Genomic DNA, 21,098 nt, shown 5'->3' on the forward strand with positions numbered 1-21,098 from the left:
ATTGCCGGGACTGTGTTCACGAATTCAAAACAATCACAGGACGCGTTCTATACACCGTCGCGTCTGAGCTGTGTTTACTAAACCGCCCTGCTAATCTTCTGCTCCATCTTCGGACTCTCATTCCTTTCTTTTCTTTCCTTTTTATTATATGCCGTATTAATAACTCATTCAACCGGGATAACAACCAGCAGAAGACAGCAATGGGATTCAAAAAGACCACATTCGGCCTTATGCCGCCTTCTGCCCGTGGTGGCGCATCCCGTGGTCGAGGCGGCCGAGGTGGTGGACGAGGAGGCAAAGTATACAGAGCACCATCTGCACAGTCTGCGCAGCCCTTTGTAGCAACAGGGGACGAGGGAACACATATTGAGCAACGGTTCGACGACGTGGCATTGCAGGATGAAATTGATGAGAAGCTGGGATTCTTCAAGTTCCAGGAGGGACCCGAGAAGTTGGGCTGGCTTATTAATCAGCATGCGGTATGGACGGGACTCCTGCTTTGGTTCAGACCAATTTTCGTTGGAATTGCTGAATGCCTAAGGCTAATTCGCAGATGGGCGACTCTTTATTGAACTGTATAGACACTCGTAAAGGACGAGGATTGGCCAACGGGTCGATCGGCAATCGACTACTACTTTATTCAGGATGACGGAGAGATGTTTAAGACGACTGTGAAGTATAGTCCATACTTCTACATTGCACCTAAGGTATGCTTGTCTTTGAACCCATTGCTGGGCCTGAAGAGTTGACAATAAAGGATGTCTTTTTGTTGCCATAATCAAGGCACTAACCAACTTTGATCTATATACTTTTATCCAAATATTAGGTTGGACTCGAAGGAGATGTCGAGGAGTACATCCGCAGGAAGTTTGAGAGCACAGTCGAGAAGATGTCTAGAGTACAAAAGGAAGATCTGGACTTGGTAGGACAGCCGAACATTCATCACAGGTACAACGCATTCGACACCGTCGTAATGCCATAAAATAGGATTCTGATGAGATACTGCCATTCTTTCTCCACTAGCCAAACCACCTTCTTGGGAACACTCGCACGCTCATCAAATTGGCATTCAGAAATGTACGTGATCTGCTCTCTGTACGCAAAATTATTCTTCCAGCAGCCAAGGCCAATCAAGCGAAAATGTCAGCTCTGGATACATATGCGGAGGTTATTAGTGCATCAGCAGATATGGACCACGAACCCATTGCATCAAGGGCCGGAGGAGGCGATGGGCTGGATAATATCGTGGACATTCGCGAATATGATGTTCCATATACTATCCGTGTGGCTATTGACAAAGGTAACAGATACCGAAAGCAATCGCTTGCTACAACCATACTTTGAATCCGTTATTACTGCCATTCTTACACATACCACTTGGTTTTGTTTCTTATCGATGGGTAACCCTTTAGACATTCGTATTGGTCTGTGGTACACAGTTAAAGTAACGCCAACAGATGTGGAAATCAAGCGGCAGATGGACAGGGTTGCTCGTGCGGATCCAGTCGTTTTTGCATTCGATATCGAGACGACAAAATTGCCGCTCAAGTTTCCTGATGCGGCAATTGACTCCGTGATGATGATTTCATATATGATTGACGGACAGGTATGTAACGGCGATCGTTGTTCATCTAAGGATTCAGGACAAGGATCATTTATCGTCGTAGCAATAATGTACTGAAATTCTGATTTTCTACTGCTGCACGCTGTAGGGCTTCTTGATCACAAATCGCGAAGTAGTTTCTCAAGATATTGATGACTTTGAATATACCCCCAAGCCTGAATACGAGGGCTTGTTTACAATTTTCAACGAGCCTACTGAGGTACGACCTGAAAAGGTCGATGTTTTAACACGAGACGGCACTTCTCGAACGTTTTATGCAGAAATCTGACAAATATTTTTCCTTCTTTTGTGAGTGCAGGAAGAGTGTCTTCGGCGGTTCTTCCACCACGTCCAGGAAGCCAAGCCCACCGTGTTTGTCACATACAACGGAGACTTTTTCGATTGGCCGTTTATGGAAACAAGAGCCAAGATTCATGGCATCGACATGTTCCATGTAGGGGGCCTTGCTTTCAATTACTGTTGATCATCATGGATATAATTGAAGCCATCAAAGGCGATAACTAATACAGGTACTCATACCTCTATTCCTACAGGAAATTGGTGTCAAGAAGGACGACGAGGACGAATACAAATCCAACACAGCTGTCCACATGGATGCCTTTCGATGGGTGAAACGTGATTCTTATCTCCCCATGGGTAGTCAGGGTCTGAAGTCGGTCACTAAGGAAAAGTTGGGCTACAATCCAATGGAGCTAGACCCAGAAGACATGACACGATTTGCAAGCGAGCGGCCGCAGACATTGGCCCAGTACTCAGTTTCTGATGCCGTTGCCACCTATTACTTGTACATGAAGTACGTTCACCCTTTCATTTTCTCGCTGTGCAACATTATCCCGATGAATCCGGACGAGGTCTTGAGAAAGGGTTCAGGAACACTCTGCGAGACTTTGCTCATGGTACGCTATTTTCACTTGCCTCCATCCTATGTACAGTTTTATGAGGTACTGTACTGCAAACTGATCGGCACTTGTTTTTATTATCCTGTGTAGGTCGAGGCATACCAAGGCAACATCATTATGCCCAACAAGCATACAGAGTCCTATAACAAGATGCATGATGGACATCTACTGGAGAGCGAGACGTATGTCGGAGGGCACGTGGAGGCCTTGCAAGCAGGCGTATACAGAAGTGACATTCCCAATCAATTCAGTATTGTCCCCGAGACTGCCCAGAAGCTGATCGACGATTTAGATGCGGCCTTGAAGTTCAGTATTGAAGTCGAGGGTCAACTTAGCTTGGGCGACGTGACCAATTACGAGGAGGTATGTGCGCTGATTGCCGTGCTACGTATGTCATATCCAACGTAGTAATGAGTAAGGTTGTTTGATTGACCCGTCTTTATTGTGCCACAGGTCAAAGCAGCCATTGCCGCACCACTCATGGACCTGAGAGATCGGCCAAATCGCACGGAGAATCCCAGTATTTATCACTTGGATGTCGCCGCCATGTATCCAAATATTATTCTGACCAACCGACTGCAGCCAGATTCAATCGTGGAGGAGTCCACTTGTGCCGCTTGCGACTTCAACAAGGTCGGGAAAGACTGTGACCGACGTATGACCTGGTCCTGGCGCGGAGAATACTTCCCAGCCAAGAAGAGCGAGTACAACATGATCAGAAACCAGCTGGAGGCCGAACGCTTCCCTGGAAAGAAATCTTGGGACGAACCGCTGTCATTCCATAATCTTCCAGAGTCGGAGCAAGCATTACTGATCAAGAAACGTATCGCCGAGTACTCGAGAAAGGTTTATCGCAAGACCCACGAGACCAAGGTCATGGAAAGAGAAGCTGTTGTCTGCCAGAGGGAGAACCCGTTCTATGTCGATACTGTCAAGGCCTTTCGTGACCGCCGATACGAATATAAGGGCCTGCACAAGAAATGGAAAGGGAACGTGGAGACAGCCCTTGCCTCTGGAGACCTAGTCGAGATCGAGAATGCTAAGAAGATGGTCGTGCTGTACGACTCTCTGCAGCTAGCGCACAAGTGTATTTTGAACTCGTTTTACGGATACGTTATGCGAAAGGGAGCCCGATGGTACTCGATGGAGATGGCGGGGATTGTGTGTCTGACGGGTGCTAGGATCATTCAGCTGGCGCGTCAGCTTGTCGAGCAGATGGGGCGACCTCTTGAGTTGGATACGGACGGCATTTGGTGCATTTTTCCGCAGACATTCCCTGAGAATTTTGCGTTCAAGCTCAAGAACGGCAAGAAGTTCCCAATCTCATACCCCTGTACCATGCTGAACCATCTGGTCCACGACAAGTTCACAAACAAGCAGTACAAGGTCCTCAGCAACCCCGAGGAGCACGAGTACGAGACGATCGAGGAGAACAGTATTTTCTTCGAAGTCGATGGTCCCTACCACGCCATGATCTTGCCCTCGTCCAAAGAAGAGGACAAACTGCTCAAGAAACGCTATGCCGTGTTCAACAAGGACGGATCAATTGCCGAGTTGAAGGGTTTCGAGATCAAGCGTCGTGGAGAGCTCAAGATGATCAAAAATTTCCAGTCGCAGCTGTTCAAAGTCTTCTTGGAAGGATCGGATCTCGAGGAGTGTTATGCGGCTGTGGCAAGGGTGGCGAATCAATGGCTCGATGTTCTGTACAGCAAGGCCGTGGATCTAGAGGAAGACGAGCTGTTTGATCTGATTTCGGAGAACAGGAACATGTCCAAATCTCTAGAGGAATACGGTGCACAGAAATCGACCGCCATTAGCACAGCAAAGCGTCTAGGAGAGTTTTTGGGTGATCAGATGGTCAAGGACAAAGGACTGAACTGCAAATTCATTATTGCGGCACAGCCTGCTGGCAGTCCCGTAACGGAGAGAGCCATTCCGGTCGCCATTTTCTCGGCCGAACCAGCAGTGATGAAGTTTTATCTAAGGAAATGGCTAAAGGACAGCAGCTTGCAGGACTTTGATATCCGATCGATCCTGGACTGGCACTACTATTTAGAGCGATTCGGCGGAGTCATCCAAAAGTTGATTACCATTCCCGCAGCCATGCAAAAAGTCACCAACCCGGTGCCTCGTGTTCGACATCCCGACTGGCTGTTCAAGCGTGTCATGGCAATGGACGATAAGTTCAAGCAACACCGTATCACTGACGCCTTCAAACCTGCAGAGAAGAGAGCATATGGCGGCGATGGAGTCATGGATCTGGAGGACTTTGGTTCGACAAGCATGGGAGGACTATCGCGTCCTGTAGTCCACAAGATCATGAAGAGTACCAAGGACAAGAGACGACAGAAGGAACAAAAATCGATCGAAGCACAGGTCTTGGAGCTTGAGTTGCCTGAGGAGATGCCAGACATGCTGATAGATTATCATGGATTCTTGGCCTACCAGAAGATCAAGTGGAAGCGACAGCGACTTGAGCGAGCTCAGCGAAAGGCATTGGGACAATCTCGAGCCAAGGGTCCTGCGGGATCGCTCTCAGGGTTCATTCAGCAGCAGTCTACCAACATCTTGACCAAGTTCTGGCAGATCATCCAGATTGTCGAGACAGAGATTCCTGGAGAGTTCAGGCTTTGGATTCTGATTGATAAGACATTGCATTCCATCCGACTATCGGTCCCCCGCATCTTTTATGTGAACAGTAGAGTCGAGGACACCAACAACGAGACAAGATTGTTCCCGAAACAAAAGCTGGTTCGAACGCTGCCCCGTGCCCATTCGTGCCTACATTTGTACCAGTTCACCATGTCGGAGAACCTCTATCAAAGAGAATCTAAAAACTTGTCCAGCTTTTTCAGTCATCCCGACGTGGAGGGTGTTTATGAGACGCAGCTACCGCTCCTCTACCGCGCCATCATCAACTTGAGCTGTGTCTGTTCGGTCAGCAACCGTGCCAAACGTGGACTGGACGAGGGATTCGAGCTGGCTGATCTCAAGGCAGAAAACATGGACAAGATGCCGTATCTGCAGGAGGACCGGTCGCTTCACTACCTTTATTTATATCACGCTACTACGGATACCCGACACCTTCTTGCCCTCTACTCTTCAGTCCACAACCGTGTCTTTGTCTTTGTCGTTGATGCACCAGGACAAAAAGGGCAGATGCCGAATATGTCCAGGACTTATGAGGCGGTCAAGGCTGAGATCGAGAAGATGCCGACATCAACTCGCAGAACCAACAAGGCCTGGGATTATTTTGGCCAGCTCCAGTTCGATGTCGAGTACGTGACGAACGAGAAGGCTGCGTTTAAAGGTCTGGTCAAGTGTTTGAGTAAGTACCAGGACGAACGCCGCGGACCCACTGCGGTCATTTTACATTCACCAAGACCCAAGCAGAAGCTGCTTGAGAGCATGAGTATCCTAGCAGAATTTCCGCTGATTTCTATGCCATGTTCCAAGAGTACAAAGCCATTTCAGGCACTTGCGTGGCAGACTAACGCAACAAAGCGTATGTTGGCCCAGTTTTTGACGGTGGGGGGATGGGTCACGGAGCAGATCGCATTGGCACGGTACGCGGATGTGCCTCTCTGCAATATCGAGCAGGACTCGCCCATCTTTGTGACGGATGTGCTGCTCGCACGCCGACTTCAGCGGCATGACATGCTGCTGTGGTGGTCTCCTTCGAGCAAACCCGATCTAGGTGGTCGAGAGGACGACGAGAATTTGTCTGGCATGGAAGAGTTGCAGGATCCGAACATCAACGTGCCAGGACACTATGAGACTGTATGCTTGGAAATGGACGTGCTTCACTTGGCGGTCAACACACTTTTGCAGTCGACTCTGATTAATGAACTCGAGGGTGGGACTGAGACTGCGTTGGACGCGTCTCATACGCTGGATGATTACAATTCTGGAAAGGTTTCGAGCATTATTTCATTCGGTACAGGAACCGCCTCGACCCAAGCATTTGCAGTCATCAAGAATATGGTCAGGGGCTGGGCGATCGAGTTAGCAGAGACCCAAAACTTCTTTGCGGAGAGCATGATGGGCCATTTCCACCGCTGGCTGACCAGTTCGAGCTCAAAATTGTATGACCCATGTATGTACGCACTCGTACACGGCCTGATGAAGAAGGTGTTCCTACAGCTCGTTTCGGAGTTCAAGAGACTGGGGTCCCGCGTTATCCTGGGCAACTTCAACAAACTCACGATCGCCACGTCCAAGGCGTCTGTCGGAAACGCATACGCCTACTGTAGCTGGATCATTCGCCACATTCAATCCAAGCAACTGTTTATGACGATGGATCTGATCCCGGTCCACTATTGGGAACAATTGCTCTGGATGGACTCCGCTAACTATGGAGGAATCATTTGTCCAAACCCAGATGAGGTCCAGGAAGAAGATCAACCAACGCTCTTGACACAGGCTAATCGAGATATCCATATGCAGTGGAATATTCAGCAGTATCTACCTATGGCACTTCACCAAGAGTTCCTGGTGACCATCGGAGAATTCATCGATCAGGTGTACAAGTTCCGGCACCAGAAGCAGCTTGTGACGCCCAAGAGTTCGGTGAATGGTGCAGATGGTACGGTGAATGGACATGACGATGGCGAAGGCACTAAGCTGACGAACGGGGGAACCAAGGCGGACAAGAAGAATCTCGAGGCAGTCGCATTCAAGAAGAAGTTGGTATCGCACCACATTTCGAGACGGTTGCTGAAGGTCTTTCCCGAGATTTTAGCCAAGAGGAGAGACTCGCTTAAGGATCCGCAGCTTGCTTTCATGTATGCTTTTCCTCGACAGCCTGGCTCGCATCTTCAGATGACGAATCCTGCGCTGGAGCTGATCAAGTCTATCACAGCCGTATTTGGCATCGACACGTCGATCGAGCGAGAAGTCCGGGTGATGCGCAAGAATTTGTTAGATCTGATAGAGATCAGAGAGTTCTCTCCCGAGTCGATCTTTCAGAACCCGTGCGAAAGTTTTGTCCTTCGGGGGGTGATTTGTTCGTACTGCAACTATTGTCAGGATCTGGATTTTTGCCGCGATCCGTACTTATTGCCGAAGATCAAGAAGGATACAGGCGAAGTTATCCTAGGCGCGTGGAGGTGCCAGGAGTGCAAGGAGGAATACGACCGTGAGGCGATCGAAGAGTCGATGGTAGCGATTGTGGAGAGGATGTTGGACCAGTACCAGATGCAGGATCTGAAGTGCGTCAAGTGCAGGAGGGTCAAGGCCGATCACTTAGGGGAGTGGTGCGAGTGCTCGGGTCGGTTCGTCACTGTTCTGGGCAGGACCGAGTACTTGCGGAAGATGAGAGTATTTGACAATATTGCAGAGTTTTATGGACTCTCGCTACTCAAGGAGATTGTCTCGTGGACACTAAATAACTAGGGTCGTGTCAGGACGTGGTTGAGATGTATAATAAAAATGATCAAGGAGGAGCATGTTATTGAGATTTTCGCTAACTTTCACTGGTACCCTGAATCACTGCAGCAGCTTCAATCGATATATCTTTATTTATTTTTTGTATGAGATTGGTGGTAAAGTAGCGAAAGGACGAGGACGGAGAGTCGATGTTGGAGGTTTACACGCCGCGGCTATCGAATGGTTTTCGATACTCGATCCTCTCGACCTTAACCTCGCCATCAATCAATTGATATACATAGAGCACCACAACCGAGCCTTGCAAGTCCATCAGCACAAACGACGGTATCACGTCCCTATGAAGAAGAATTTCAATGTTAGGAAACGTTAGTTTCTGCATCTTGAAGGTAAATCCTGTTCAACGAAACAAGGCAAGACCTTAGAAGTGCGTACTCGATTTGTGGATGGTACGCTCCAGTGGCCGACCCTGGGTTGACAAAGAATTTGCCCTCGTGCTCAAACGCCTCAAACTTGTGTGTGTGTCCGGTGAGTAAGATATCGACGTCCATCTGGCGCGCCGTGATATTGAGAGCCTCGGTATCGCCCCAGGGGATGACCTGATGTCCATGTACAACACCAATACGAATTGGGCCGTGCGTGATGATCTTTGAAAGCGGCCAAGATGGGTTCTGAAGGCGTTTGGAGAAATCACAAGCGAGGGAAGGGGCGTAGAGAGAGCGAGAGGAAGGGAAGGATGTTGATTAGAGAGATTTGCTCCGGTAGATAGATTCAGAACAGCCATCCTTGAGTCCTCTCTAACTGGCCGTATTGATTTTGTTACCTGGTCATAATCTCCTCTGACAACTTGGATATCTCCTGCAACTGATCTGAGGTAGTCAAACGTCTCTTTGTCGCAAATGTTTCCTGTAGAGATTATCTGCTGAATCTTTCCTGGGACCTATATCGCCACGAATGCCAAATTGGAGCTCATGGGTGAGAAAGTACGGCCTTTTGACTCGTCACACACACCCTAGTACCAAACTGGCGCGCGTAGAGCCACTGATATTAGCTCCTTGAGGATTTTTCCTTACAAGCAGCTTCCTGAACTTTGCAGGCAGGTCGTGTGCCCTGTTGGGAATATGAAGATCGCCTATTACGAGAACCAGCTGATGTCGTTGTTGGAGAGATGCATAAATGCCTTGTTAGCTTTTTTTTTTTTTTTCCTGCTGCGATGTATCCAGGTTGGTTCCTTTTCCTGCGTCGAAACCTCTTCTGTGTTGCAGGTCGTTTACCATGATGAAGAGTTATCGCTGTGAATAAAAGCCGAGGAGAGAGAGGTAGGAGCGAGGGAGGGGGAGCGTGGGGCGATGAGTTGAAGGAGTGTCGATTGTCCAGGCACGTCCAAGATGCTGCGCGGGCAGTCTGTCACGTTTTGTGGGTGACGTGTTTAAATCAAAAGCTCGTTACGCGACAAATATTTTTTCTACTTTTATTTTATTTGGCCACAAGGATCAAAGGATCATCGCCCTTGGTCAAGGCTCTTCATAAAATTCGTCATCGTCTCTACCTGCGCTCGATAATCCTCCTTGGCCACCGTCAACTCCTCCTGCAGATGCAAGTTTCGTTGCTTGAGCTGTTCAGATTCCTTAATCGCATTCTCTTTATCTTGCACGGTCTCCAGCAACAGCTCCTTCAATAGTTCAAACTCTTTGTGAAGTCGCACATACCGCCCGTCCGAGAACTGTAACTGTTCCGTGACATTCTGTATCTTGGTCTCATAGTGCTTCTTGATCAGATACTCGCGGTTCGATTGATTTGTCGTACTTGCGTTCACATTCGCAGACGCCGTCGTCGCACCATCCATCTCGTCCCCGATCATCGACCGCCGTGAGGGCTTGTTGTCGATCGGCCGTCCAGCTGAAGCGCTCATCTCCCTGTCCTTACCGTCCTTGCTCTCCGCGATTTCCTTCGAGTCGTCTGCAATGGTAGGAACGGCTGCCGTCTCTGTCAAATCTGCCTGCGTGCCCTCATCTATTAATTCGACATGGTCTGACTGAACAGCTTTATCTGAAGAGTCGACCCTATCCACTTGTGTCGACTCGTCCTTCGGACTATTCATGGCGCGCTGGGGTGTATGATCACCATTCTTTCCGTTTATATCCTTGTGCTGCGTCCTTATCAGTGCTTCCTCGCCTGCATAAGATGTGTCGCTTGCGACGGCCCCATTTGCTCTATATTTTTGTTTCTTGGCCTGCAATAGAAATAGTATAAAGACGTCAGAAACGAGTTATAAACGAGCCGCATCGTCAAATGTGCCTGATATTGGGTGTGGGTTTTACCAAAACGGTTTTCAGCTTATTGACTTCCTGCTGCAACTGAAGAGTGAGCTCGACATGCATCTCTAACGAACTCGACAATGAGGCTTTATCATCCTCAGCACTATCCAATGCAGCTAAAATGCGCACAAATGTATATCTGATTAGTCATTACCCACAATTGCCTAGTAGTCCCGCAATGAAGCTGTTGGGGATGATTTTTACGTTACCTTGCGCCGCGCTCAGCTCTTCCTGTTTGCTTGTGCTCGACAGCTGGACTGCTTCGATCTGTGCCTTGAGGCCTTCGATATCAGCCTTCAGGGCTTCCTCTGCAGTCTTCCACGCTAGTTCCTGCTCTTTATGCTTGAGCTCCTCAGCTTCCAGTTCGGCCTTAGCCTTTACTTCTGCATCCTCCTTTTCCTTAGTATCCTGTTTGTTCTTGCCTTCCTGCGTTTCCTCGACATTGGTTTCAGTCTGGTCAGTGCTATCCTTGCTCAACCCCTCTGCTGTCTCAGAAGCAACAACAGCCGCAGCAGCGGCGGCAGCGGCCTTTTTTTTCCTGGCCTTCTTTGAAAGCGGTACCTTCTCCTTCTCCGTTGTCTCCTCCTCCATGGCATGGTCGTCCTCGGTTTCTGCCATCTTCGAATCGTCTTCGACTTTGCTTTCCTCCCTCTTGGCCGAGGCCTTCTCAGCACTTGCAGCTTCCGCGGCCTTCCTCCGATCCTGCTCAGCGGCCAGACTGGTCCTCGTTTCCTCTAACGATTTCTTCGTTTCTTCCAGCTCTTCTTCAAGCGTTTTCTTGAGTTGTTCAAGCTCCTTGACTCTCGTCTCTGTGTTCTCCAGATTCGACTTCATTTCTGAAAGATCCTTGGCAAGATCAGCCTTTGTGCGGGACTCGCCCTCTTTCGCAGACTGTTCAGCCGCCTTCAGTTGCTCGTACTGTGACTGGAGCTGTTCCTGCTCTGTTTTGACTTTTCCTAATTCCGACTCCAGCTGTCCGATGCGATTGATATGCCCACGTTCCTGCTCTGTAGCCTGCCCACGTGCTAGTTCCAAATCTCTGTTCAGCTGGCCGTTTTGTTCCTGAGCTGCCTTCAGATTCTGTTGTTCCTGCACCAAAGCTCTCTTTAAGTTCTCATCCGCCTGTTTGAGCGTTGCGTGCTGTTGTGAGAGCTGTGCGTGGGCTTTTTCAAGCTGTGCTTTGTCCCGCTCGAGAGCGTTGTAGGATTGCTGAAGCTGCGAGAGCTCGGTCGAAATCCACTTGAAAGTCTCAAGTTCGCTGTGGAGTTTCGAATGTTCTGCCTGAAGGGTCTCTAGCTCGAGTTCGGCCTTCGAAAGTCGTTCGATTTCAGTCTCGAGGCGCTGGACATTATCGCGCAGAGATTGGTTTGCCCGCTGCTCATCCTTAAGTTCCCTTTTTTTTATGGAAGCAAAAGATAAAGGATGCTTATAAGTAATGATAGCGCAATTTGCATTTTGATTCGATGTCTGATGAGCCTTGGCGTTGAAAGACGTACCCTGCAAGAACATCCCGAATGAGTCCCAGCTCCTTTTCAATGGCATCCTTTTCCTTGCGTATCAAATTAATCGTGTCCTCGTTGGCCACTCCTGCACGTTCAACATCCAACTAAGGACAAAGGGGATAAAAAGAACATGTCAGTTCCTAGCCTGGATATTTCTGGTGACCAAGTCTCATGCGATTGCTCCATTAAAATACCTGCAGCTCCTGATTCTGCTTTTCCAATGCCTGAATCTTGCCCTGGAGCTCCGTGACATGCCTGGGGTATAATGCATTGATCTCATACAGCTGTTGATGCAATTTCTCTATTCATATAATCCAGGTGCCATGGCGGGATTGTCAGGTCGGATCCACAAATCCACAAAATCATAAAAAAATCTCTTCAGTTCAGAGATGCAAAGGTTATGAAGCTGTACCATTCTCCTCAATCTTTGCCTGGAGATCTATCGTGGCGGCCTCGAGTGTCGACTGTGACTTCTCTAGTTCCTTCTTGACGGATGCGCCACCCATTAACCATGACCCTCCTGGTTTCTATCGTATAAGAGCGGTCGAATTTCAGAAATGACTTCAGAGTCGCATTTACTCAAGTAAGACAGGACTGAAAATGTAATAACAGTTGGGAGAGTACATACTGCTGATGCCTGATTCTGCAAGTTCTCGATGCGTTTCGTCAGCCGCTGATTATGAAAAGAAAGCAGATCCAGATCTTGGAGCGACTAATTTTTTTTTTTTTAAAAAGTGTACAGCACAATGGCCAAAAGCCGTCGAGAAATATCATCAGATTATAGACCTTTGGCCAGAGATACTACGTATCATACTGTTGAGCTTCGATCATCCTGTACCTTTCTCACTTCTTGCTCCTTTTCTTTCAGGGCTGCTTGGATTGCTGCATTTTCCGTTTGCTCCTAAATTGTTCCGAAGCATTAAAGTACATGGGAGAGTCAGCGGCGTCACTTGGATGCAAATGGGTGTACCAATCGCCTGGCTCAAGTAACGATCGTCCGCCTTACTTTTTGAAACTTGTTCCTCAGAACGAGATGCTGTGCTTTGATTCTGTTTGAGGAGGTCCAGATGAGGGCATGCAGAAGATATCAATGCGAGTATTAGGAGTGCTTCGATCTCAGAATGACATGACTCTAGTCTGTCGTCGCGTGCTCCTCTGTCCATACTTTGTGTAGTCCTGAAAGAGTTTGTGGTACTTCTCCGCGAGTTCCTCGGAGTCGTTCATGGCTAGTATCCCTCGACGCTGTGTCCTGTGCCCACTGCCGTTCTTATGCTCGCGCGCCTATCTTCCAGTCGCCTTTGCGTGTGAATGAGTGGAATGGGCAAATGCTGAGTTAGGGCGGGGTAGGTTATGATGAGTGAACGTGTAGAACTGGGCGCGGTTGAGTGAGTTGAATTATTGAGTATATCCTATCCAAAATGACGTCTACTGCTGCGGTCAAAATGCCAGGCTTTAACGGCAGGCGTGCTCATATAAAAATTTTCGTGGCGGCGATCTTTGCTCGATCCTTAGAAAAAAGACCATCACACAAACTGCCTTTTCGCATTAAAGGACATGTGCCGAGGAAAAAGTAAAGAACCGAGAACGATCTGGGACAACTAGAAATGGTGATGGCAACTTCATGAGGACATTTCCGAGAGTTGTCAGCGCTGGACTCTGTTAAAGAGGAATAGTTGTCTTGAACCAGAAAAGTTCCGGGCATTCTTTTTTATTTTTTTCGAATGCTTGGAGTGCTTTTTGTTGTGAAAAGACCCTATTACGTGGTCGGCCTATTAGGGCAGAGAGTTATTCAAACGGGGCTTGCTCCGGCTCGCTGTCTGGGTCGACCCAATTTTTGGCAACGTCCTCCGAGACGTTCTACTTCTTATTCCATCAAAAAGCAAATATGGGACTGGGATTGGAGTGAGAACGAAGGGCGGCGTCGGAAAGGTCAATCGATGCTTGGTTATATTACGATTGTGTGCGGCCACCTTGAGATCATCGTTATTCGTTGTGATTCACGGGGGCCCCATGGAAACGACCAAGAATAAAATAAAATGCGTTCAAATCTCATTTATTCTGGTCACTGATCTCATTTGGTGCTCGTTCACGCTTGCTTGCTTGCTTGCTTGCTTGCAATGGCCCGTTAGCAGCATGCTATCATCTTTCTGAGTGACAGAGAGAGGAGCAGCTGCAGCGATAACGAGGATGCCACTGTTCAGGCTAGGCTACGCAGTTGCTTTGTATAATCTCGTGTCCTCGACAGATCAGTGGCCAAATACCTTTGTATCGCTGCTTTCTATCGTTCTTTATCAAGGTGTAAAGGCGACTCAGTCTCATTCTTTCTGCTGCAGCCTGCAGTGATGACAGTTTTCACCGGTCGATAGGCGAGTGAGTATGGTTCCTTTCTTCCTTCCTCTCTTCTTTCTTTTTCCTCTTTCTCTTTTCTTTGTCTTCTTCAGAGACGTAAGGTCAGTGAATCGAATGTTCAATAAAGCAAATGTTCAAAAGGTAACCTGTTCCGGAACTGCAACAGATGGAGCGGCTGCTGCAAGTGCTATCTGCGATGCATGCGTGCGGTGCGTGTGATTTATACGGCGTCTGTGATATCTGTGGGCTTGGACTTGGAATGGACTACGAAGGCGAGGATGGTCATTGGCTCATCGGATCCTTTATACAACATCGCACCAGCCCACTATGGACAGGTCGGCCAATGTGCACTGGCAGCGGTTTGGGGGACACTGGCGGTACAAGGACCTTCATGTCGCAAACAAAGTGCTATGTGCTACATGTTGTGAGCACTAGCTCAGGTCGGCTGCGCTTGTGTGTAGTGACCAATGACATACTGGGCTGCGATTTGCTTGGGCCCAAACCGTCCCTTATATTTTGTCGAGGTACCGTTAGTCTGTGCAGTCTCCTAGATCCCAATACTACCGCCATTTGAACCATCTATCCGTCCTAGCTTGAATGAGCAATTCCTGCTGCGGATCGCATATTATTGCTACTTTCTCGTATAAAGACTATATGTACATAGGCTATGCATAGTAATATATATCCAGCCGATAAACAAAACCACCTCACTGACCCTGAGTTGAGTCCCCATCCATCTCTGCAAGCACCATCAGCCAGTTCTTTCCGGCCTCGTTACGCATGGCCTCGATTTTGCGCCTGTACCCGTCCGCTCCACCATCATCCGAGGAGAACGATCCAATCGGCGACGAAGGTCTTAACCTCGGCGAGACCGCACTGTTCATGGGCATTGTTCTCGTCTTCTTCAGGATCTTCCTGGAAGGTTCATGTTGGTGAGCTGAAGTTGAATGCACACCTGCACCCACAGAATTGCCCGAACGCTCGAGCTGCAGCGATGTCATTGACCGCTCGAGGGATGCAAGCCGGTGTCGGTGCACATGGTGTCCATCTTTACAAAGTGTGTGGTCCTCATTCGAGTCATGTTGTTCCTGTGCCTCGTCACCCGCAAAGCTGACGCTCGAAACCCCCGTGTTCTTCTTTGTCGCACGCTTCTTGACCTTGATGGACTCCTTTTCGTCTCCTTTTCCGTGGCCGTTACGTCCGTTGCTACTAGCGTTGTCTACCGCTTGCCCGTTCTCTTCAGCCTGGCCTGGCGACTCACTTGTAGGCCACGACGTTGATTTTGTGCTCTTTTTCTTTTTCTTTTTCTTCTCCTTAACACCCGCCGAGGGCCCAAGGGCAGCTCCAGACGTCTTGGCTGTAATTGCTGCGACCTCATCGTCATGCAGTGCATCCAAATCCTTCACGTCCACATCCGCATGCGCCAGACTATGATGCTCGTCCTCATGATCGCTATCCAGATTCACGACTCTCTTGACGCGTTTTGTCGACTTGACTAGCTTCTTCTTGACTAGTTTGTTGATAGGTGCGTTGGGCCCTACACCCGGAGAGGTAGCAGCATTGAGTGCCTCTTCCGCTACGGATTGCGAAAGTAAGTGGTTATGGTTATCGTGGCCTTGCGAGAGTTCCTGTGCGAATGTAGCGACGGGTGCGGAGGCTGCGGGTATATTAGCCACGTTGTTGATGCTGGAGATGGTCGTCGAAAAGGATGAAGGGCTCATATTGGCGAGAGCACGCTTCTCCACAAACGAGGCAAAGGATCCATCCAGTAGCAGATCATGTCCATTCGCTTTGAAGACTACTAATATCTCGAGACGATACTTGGGCTATACAATATTGAAAAGTAAATGCAGGCCCAAGTTAAAGTGGAGCGTCCTCGCAGCTTGACGTCGTGTTTTGGTATCTTTTAGCATCGCTAGCGCCCTACCTGAATAGCACAGAAAGGATTACGTTCAGACCAGACCTCACGAATGCCAGGAAGAGCCGCCAGTCGGCCAACCTCAGCTGCCTCGTCCAAATGATTCTCTCTAACATCAACCTTTTCTAGGTTCCAAAGCCGTTCTAGTCCCGAAAGGCTCTCTAGACGGTTTCCGCGCAAGTCCAGGACAGAAATGTTGCCCAGGATCTGGTAGATGGACTGTACACCCGAGATCATGTTGTACGACAGGTTGAGTTGATTGAGGTTGTGCAAATGAATCAGCCCAGAGGGTGGCGAGAGGAAGAGGTTGTGCGAAAGGTCCAGGCTGGTGACGGACTGTGTGTGCGAAAACGTGTCATTGTGGGCTAAGGATGGAAACGAGTTGTCGGACAGGGACAGGTGGCGAAGGACCGGCCACATCTTTAGTGACGACAGGATTATAGCATCATCTTCTTCGATCTCTCGCCCCTGTGCAAGTGTAACAGAACCATTGGAACCGTTGCCATCGCCGCTACTGTCACCTCTTTCCGCAGTAACACTGTACCCAAGTTCTTGTGATGTCAACGCGGCGTCCTTGAGCGCTTCCTGTTGCTCCTCCTTGATCTGGACTGCCCTACTGTTTTCCCGTAAAACCCTCAGTCGACGTCTCTTCTCGCTCTTGACGACTGCAGTGACGATGACATCGTACACGTCCTCGATCCCAGACTGAATGATGACCAAAGATCTCAACTGCTTCATCAATGTCTCCCATCCTTCGATGCAGTCTGGTGGTATCTTGTGCAGCTCCAGGTGCGTGAGGGCCGGAAACGTGGCTGAGAGTGGTAGCAGTAGCAATGATTTCTTGTTATTGGTGGCCTCCCCATCCGTCTCCAAGGACTGTCCATGGTTGAGTAGCGTAAGGATCGTATCTGCATTGAAGCCCTCAATCCTGCCCTTGCCCCGGATGTGATCCCCCGGAGGGATCTTGGCAACCAGACGTAGACTTGGGACGTGTTTCAGAAACTTGCGAATAAAGTGGATATCATCCGTGACGGTCAGGCTGCTTGAGTTGAAGGATGCCGCGGTCGACCATTGCTTCCATCCAGTGATCAGCGTGAGAGTGGAGACTGCCGTCGATGAAAACGAACGGATAGACTGTGGCCGTGTCGAAGCCTCTCCTCCTGCTCCTGCTGTTCCAGTGCCACCACCACCTGTTGTGGGTATCTTTGACGGCGGAAATAACAAATTACTCGCAGGGTTCAGGATGCCACTTCCTGTTTTCGCACCCTGTCCTGCTGAAGGAATAACGCGGGGTTTAGAATCTCCAACAGTACTTGATGTGGTTCCCTCCCATCCCTCAAATTCGATGCCGACCTGCTCAAACCGCTCGAGCAGATAGAGGAGATAATACAGATCCAAGGGGAAGATAGGGGCGCGTAGCTGAGCCTGCTGGTAGAGCTGGATTTCAGCTGGATTGGAGTCTGGAAGGATGGCGCTTGTGCCGTCCCATGACCCGTTGTAGATATCTCTGTCGGCTCCACGCGGTTTTGAGTCGTCGCCGATGAGCGAGGCAGGGGCGATGGAGTTGACGACGGCGGAGGTAGCGTTCCAGAGGGACGAGACCATGCCCTGGTAGGCCGCGGCCATGGGGTCTCCTGGGGTGAGGAAAGGGCGGGCATTGGCGGCTGCTACTGAGGCGACTGAAGTAGCTTTGGTGGCATTCTCTGGGGCTTCTTGCGGCGGGGCCAACGTGGGAGGTAGAAGTCGCCGTTGGTTGGAGCGGAGGTAGTGCGAAAGCGTGCGAATATACTTGTCGCCATTGATGGGCTTATCCATTGCAGGCGGGTTCTTGTGTGTAAGGATAGTCAGGGTGAGGGTGTGGATGCGGATGGGGTGATGGCAGATGTTGATGGAAGAAGCTGAAGGAGAAGAAGGAGAAGAGGAAGGATGGGGCACAGGGTGCGAAGAGAAGGTTTCTGTTTCGACGTGACCAGCACGCTGTTATTATTGTTTTTTTCATAGGGAGAGAAAGGGAGGGAAAACCGAATACAGCACATGGGTGCGTGTCTTCCTTTTTTTTTTCCCTCCAACCTCACAAAACACGAAGCACAAAGCACGAAGCACGAAGCACGCACACCCTGGACAGCATCGACTATGGTCTATCCTGCACGCCGTCTTCTGCTCCTTCTGCTGACAGTCTGCACGGGTAGGGCACACGAACAGAGACCTTGTCATCTTCTACAGGTCAGCTCTACAGAAGAAGGACCACACCATGTCCATCCCGCCAGTCCTGTGTCTCCAAAAGCAGATGATGAGATTTGAGTATGTGAACACAATACCCTGTTCTACGAGCGTGGATGATAGAGCACGAGAATGCTCTCATTTATGCAACAAACAATAAAACAGTAGTAGCATGGCTATACATATTTCTTTTTCCTGTTCGTGCTATTAATCGCAGCGGTAGTATGGATAAGTTTTACTGCATTAGTTGGCTGCATCTTCGCTCCCTGTGCATGTCAAAGTATTAAAGCAGATCGTCCATCAGTATCCGGCTGCAATGGCGTGCTTCCTCGTATCGCTTGACGCGTAGATGTACCCATCGGTCTCTCGTATCACAGCCTGCACCTCAGCCTTGGCCAAAGCACGATCAAAGATGGTAACGTTATGTCCAATTCCTCTTAGGAATGCAATCTCTGTTGTCGAATACCCGGCCTCGATATCCACAACATTAGGCATTAGCTGGTGGTGAATGCGAGGGCCCTCAATCGCATCCATGATATTCATGTCGTGGTTGTACACGTTCAACATGGTCTGACATATATTTAAAAAAGAGTGTCCATTAATTGAAATGCATGAAATCCCACGTGGCAGATAAAACAAAAGCGCGGTTTGTACCTGAAGTACTGCAGTCAAAATCCTAGATCCTCCGCTTCCACCAAGAGCCATCTCGAACCGCCCGTCCTTCTCAACAATCGTCGGCACACACGACGACAGAGGCCTCTTTCCAGGCTCAGGATAGTTGTAGGGCGAGGGCTGCAGTCCAAACGCATTGGCCCGACCCGGGATTGAAAAGTCATCCATCTCGTCGTTCAAGATCACACCGGACTTTGGATCCATTAGCTTTGACCCGAATAACAAGTTGACAGTCGAAGTCAATGCTACGGACATGTCGTCCTTGTCCACAGCTGAGAGATGTGTTGTACCATGGTTGTCGATCGCACCCCAGTGCGGATTGTAGTACTCCACAGGGAAAGTGCGCGTGTCGGAGATATTGGCACGGATCTGAGCGGCCGTGTCCTTCGACATCATATTCTCAATCTTGGCTTCAAGGTCTGTGAAATCTGGATCGCCAAGCTCGGTTCTTTGTGCAAATCCGACTATGCAAGGGAGAGAGGCTTGAAGTGTCAGCCACCTCAACGCCGTACCATTTCAACGTAGCATGCATGTTTTGCGATTATCAGACGCTTACATTTCATGGCTTCAATAAGGCGATGCGTGTCCAGGTTGGCATCGTCCTTGACCTTGCCCACATTGTAGCGCTCCAAGATGTTCAAAATGCTGATCAGAGCTGGCCCACTGGTCGGTGCTGGCGAGGTGTAAATCTTACGTCCCTGGTAATAGCCTACCATCGGCTTCTTGACTAACGGCCTGTAGTCCTTCATATCCTGCATCGTCAAAATCCCTCCGTGTTCTTGCACATGGTCGACGATCATCTTGGCAATCTCTCCTGTATAAAATACATCCGCCCCCTCTTTTCCAATGGCCTCCAATGTATTCGCGAGTGCCTCTCGCTTAATCAGCTGTCCTTCTCTCAGTGCCAGACCGTCCGCTGCAAAGACACGAGACCAGTCAGGCTCTGTCTCCATCATCTCTTTCACCAGTTGGATTCGGCGCGCCAGTTCGGGCCCAACAGTCCACCCTTCTCTCGCCATCCTGACCGATGGAGCAAACAGTCTTTCCCATGGTAACTTGCCATATCGCTTATGAGCGAGTTCAAGTCCACGTATCTCGCCAGGCACGGCTACAGAGAGTCCACCACGCTGCGCGAGGATGGGATCTTTCTTGAACATGGTCAGGTAAGACGCAGCGGGGGCCGTCTCTCGGAAATCGATAATCTCGACTGTGCCGTTGGGAAGGCGGATGGCCATAAATCCTCCTCCACCGATGCCGGCGGAGAAAGAGTTCACAGTACCGATGCAGAGACATGAGGCGATAGCCGCATCCACGGCATTTCCTCCCTCTTTTAAAACTATGCAAGGGAGAGGTCGATACGATGCGGGGTGTGAAATGGACGGTTTGGGGCATTATCCATAGCATAGAAAACGAAAAGGTTAGTTGACTGCTCACATCAATTGGCGTCAACATAGACTAACGAATATTTCCCATGCCCATGCCTAATATATACCTTCCACACCAATCTCTGAACAATGGATCTCCTCCGCAGCAACAGCTCCATACTTGGCCTTGATCAGCACCGGTGGGTTCTTTTCAATGACTGGCAGCAATTTGAGTAGGGAAATTGTAAGTTAAAGCCAGGCCATACTCTTCGCCAACTTAGTTCAAGAGTCATTGAAGACGGTGTGCAACAAGACGGATGCCATACTTGGTGCGCTGCCGACCTTGAAGACCAAGGTGACAGCCAGGAGGATGACGAGGATGCCAGAGATGGAGATGAGCATGACAATAATGGTTTTCCTTGCATGCTCAGGCAGGACCCTCTTTGAGCTCGGCCGCTTGCTGGCACTATTAGCAGAGGCGCGAGGTCGGTCGTTCAAAAGGGCCGCTGTTTCCGATTCATCTATCGAGTGCAATGGATTGGCCTGTCCGAGCTCTGCAGACGACAGACCGTCGCGCTGGTTCTTGAGGCTCCCGCTTGTCATTGCGTATCGTGTTTGAAGTGATATTCCTATTTGGGTCGATGAGGAAAGAGAGCGTATGGGGAGGTAGCGCGGTGGAGGGAGACAAGGACGAGAAGAAGAAGACGAAGAGACGGACGGGGATGGCCGCCAGCAAGAGGTAAGAAAAGAGCGGAAGGGGGGGGGGGGGGGGGGGGGGGAAGGAAGGAAAGAAGGAGGGAGGGGAGGAAGGAAGGAGGGGGGTTGGCGGACTGCAGCCAATGATCCA

General features: G+C 49.5%; 6 protein-coding genes across 6 annotated transcripts; 2 read left to right on the forward strand and 4 right to left on the reverse strand.

Annotated features, from left to right (window-relative positions):
• Positions 1 to 200: 200 nt before the first annotated feature.
• On the forward strand, positions 201 to 7,917 carry BC939DRAFT_506368 (uncharacterized protein; the record flags this gene model as incomplete). Its single annotated transcript, XM_051560778.1, has 10 exons — positions 201 to 479; positions 582 to 707; positions 827 to 922; positions 1,024 to 1,300; positions 1,413 to 1,606; positions 1,713 to 1,823; positions 1,923 to 2,057; positions 2,158 to 2,520; positions 2,614 to 2,886; positions 2,977 to 7,917. The coding sequence occupies 10 exons, from the start codon at positions 201 to 203 to the stop codon at positions 7,915 to 7,917; spliced, it is 6,795 nt and encodes a 2,264-aa protein (XP_051408604.1).
• A 101-nt stretch (positions 7,918 to 8,018) lies between these two features.
• On the reverse strand, positions 8,019 to 9,326 carry BC939DRAFT_462307 (Metallo-dependent phosphatase-like protein). Its single transcript, XM_051557116.1, has 5 exons — positions 9,183 to 9,326; positions 8,982 to 9,056; positions 8,732 to 8,848; positions 8,344 to 8,579; positions 8,019 to 8,246 (listed from the first exon to the last, which is right to left on the reverse strand). Exons 1-5 carry the CDS (start codon positions 9,183 to 9,185, stop codon positions 8,111 to 8,113), a joined length of 567 nt encoding a protein of 188 aa, XP_051408605.1. The 5' UTR covers positions 9,186 to 9,326; the 3' UTR covers positions 8,019 to 8,110.
• Positions 9,327 to 9,373: 47 nt separating this feature from the next.
• BC939DRAFT_462309 (uncharacterized protein) lies at positions 9,374 to 13,105 on the reverse strand. Its single transcript, XM_051557117.1, has 10 exons — positions 12,894 to 13,105; positions 12,735 to 12,777; positions 12,567 to 12,629; positions 12,357 to 12,440; positions 12,141 to 12,255; positions 11,923 to 12,029; positions 11,723 to 11,832; positions 10,436 to 11,619; positions 10,230 to 10,342; positions 9,374 to 10,141 (listed from the first exon to the last, which is right to left on the reverse strand). Exons 1-10 carry the CDS (start codon positions 12,950 to 12,952, stop codon positions 9,410 to 9,412), a joined length of 2,610 nt encoding a protein of 869 aa, XP_051408606.1. The 5' UTR covers positions 12,953 to 13,105; the 3' UTR covers positions 9,374 to 9,409.
• Positions 13,106 to 13,248: 143 nt separating this feature from the next.
• Positions 13,249 to 13,771, forward strand: BC939DRAFT_462312 (uncharacterized protein). The gene has a single exon (XM_051557118.1). It carries the CDS (start codon positions 13,450 to 13,452, stop codon positions 13,756 to 13,758), a length of 309 nt encoding a protein of 102 aa, XP_051408607.1. The 5' UTR covers positions 13,249 to 13,449; the 3' UTR covers positions 13,759 to 13,771.
• An 896-nt stretch (positions 13,772 to 14,667) lies between these two features.
• BC939DRAFT_462314 (uncharacterized protein) lies at positions 14,668 to 17,991 on the reverse strand. The gene is made up of 2 exons (XM_051557119.1): positions 16,005 to 17,991; positions 14,668 to 15,903 (listed from the first exon to the last, which is right to left on the reverse strand). Exons 1-2 carry the CDS (start codon positions 17,808 to 17,810, stop codon positions 14,785 to 14,787), a joined length of 2,925 nt encoding a protein of 974 aa, XP_051408608.1. The 5' UTR covers positions 17,811 to 17,991; the 3' UTR covers positions 14,668 to 14,784.
• A 338-nt stretch (positions 17,992 to 18,329) lies between these two features.
• BC939DRAFT_414795 (gamma-glutamyltranspeptidase) lies at positions 18,330 to 21,014 on the reverse strand. Its single transcript, XM_051552985.1, has 5 exons — positions 20,578 to 21,014; positions 20,380 to 20,469; positions 19,444 to 20,223; positions 18,870 to 19,351; positions 18,330 to 18,785 (listed from the first exon to the last, which is right to left on the reverse strand). The coding sequence occupies exons 1-5, from the start codon at positions 20,852 to 20,854 to the stop codon at positions 18,516 to 18,518; spliced, it is 1,899 nt and encodes a 632-aa protein (XP_051408609.1). The 5' UTR covers positions 20,855 to 21,014; the 3' UTR covers positions 18,330 to 18,515.
• Between the last annotated feature and the right edge of the window lie 84 nt (positions 21,015 to 21,098).

This window comes from Gamsiella multidivaricata (genome assembly GCF_025024155.1).
Source record: "Gamsiella multidivaricata strain RSA 2152 chromosome Unknown BC939scaffold_71, whole genome shotgun sequence".
Lineage (NCBI taxonomy): Eukaryota > Fungi > Mortierellomycota > Mortierellomycetes > Mortierellales > Mortierellaceae > Gamsiella > Gamsiella multidivaricata.

Bases quoted from the DNA above. Each gene is read 5' to 3' on its own strand.
- BC939DRAFT_462307 (XM_051557116.1), bottom strand. The intron at 8,849-8,981 runs GTAAGGAAAAAT...GTGGCGATATAG, and splicing joins CAAAGTTCAGGAAGCTGCTT to GTCCCAGGAAAGATTCAGCA. The intron at 8,247-8,343 runs GTACGCACTTCT...TCTTCTTCATAG, and splicing joins GCGTACCATCCACAAATCGA to GGACGTGATACCGTCGTTTG.
- BC939DRAFT_462309 (XM_051557117.1), bottom strand. From the start codon at position 12,952: ATGAACGACTCCGAGGAACTCGCGGAGAAGTACCACAAACTCTTTCAG. The intron at 12,030-12,140 runs GTACAGCTTCAT...TTATATGAATAG, and splicing joins GGCAAAGATTGAGGAGAATG to AGAAATTGCATCAACAGCTG. The intron at 10,343-10,435 runs GTAACGTAAAAA...TGCGCATTTTAG, and splicing joins AGAGCTGAGCGCGGCGCAAG to CTGCATTGGATAGTGCTGAG.
- BC939DRAFT_462312 (XM_051557118.1), top strand. From the start codon at position 13,450: ATGCTTGGAGTGCTTTTTGTTGTGAAAAGACCCTATTACGTGGTCGGC.
- BC939DRAFT_462314 (XM_051557119.1), bottom strand. From the start codon at position 17,810: ATGGATAAGCCCATCAATGGCGACAAGTATATTCGCACGCTTTCGCAC. The intron at 15,904-16,004 runs GTAGGGCGCTAG...AATATTGTATAG, and splicing joins ATCCTTTCTGTGCTATTCAG to CCCAAGTATCGTCTCGAGAT.
- BC939DRAFT_414795 (XM_051552985.1), bottom strand. From the start codon at position 20,854: ATGACAAGCGGGAGCCTCAAGAACCAGCGCGACGGTCTGTCGTCTGCA. The intron at 20,470-20,577 runs GTATGGCATCCG...AATTGCTGCCAG, and splicing joins CAAGGTCGGCAGCGCACCAA to TCATTGAAAAGAACCCACCG. The intron at 20,224-20,379 runs GTATATATTAGG...TCCCTTGCATAG, and splicing joins TTCAGAGATTGGTGTGGAAG to TTTTAAAAGAGGGAGGAAAT.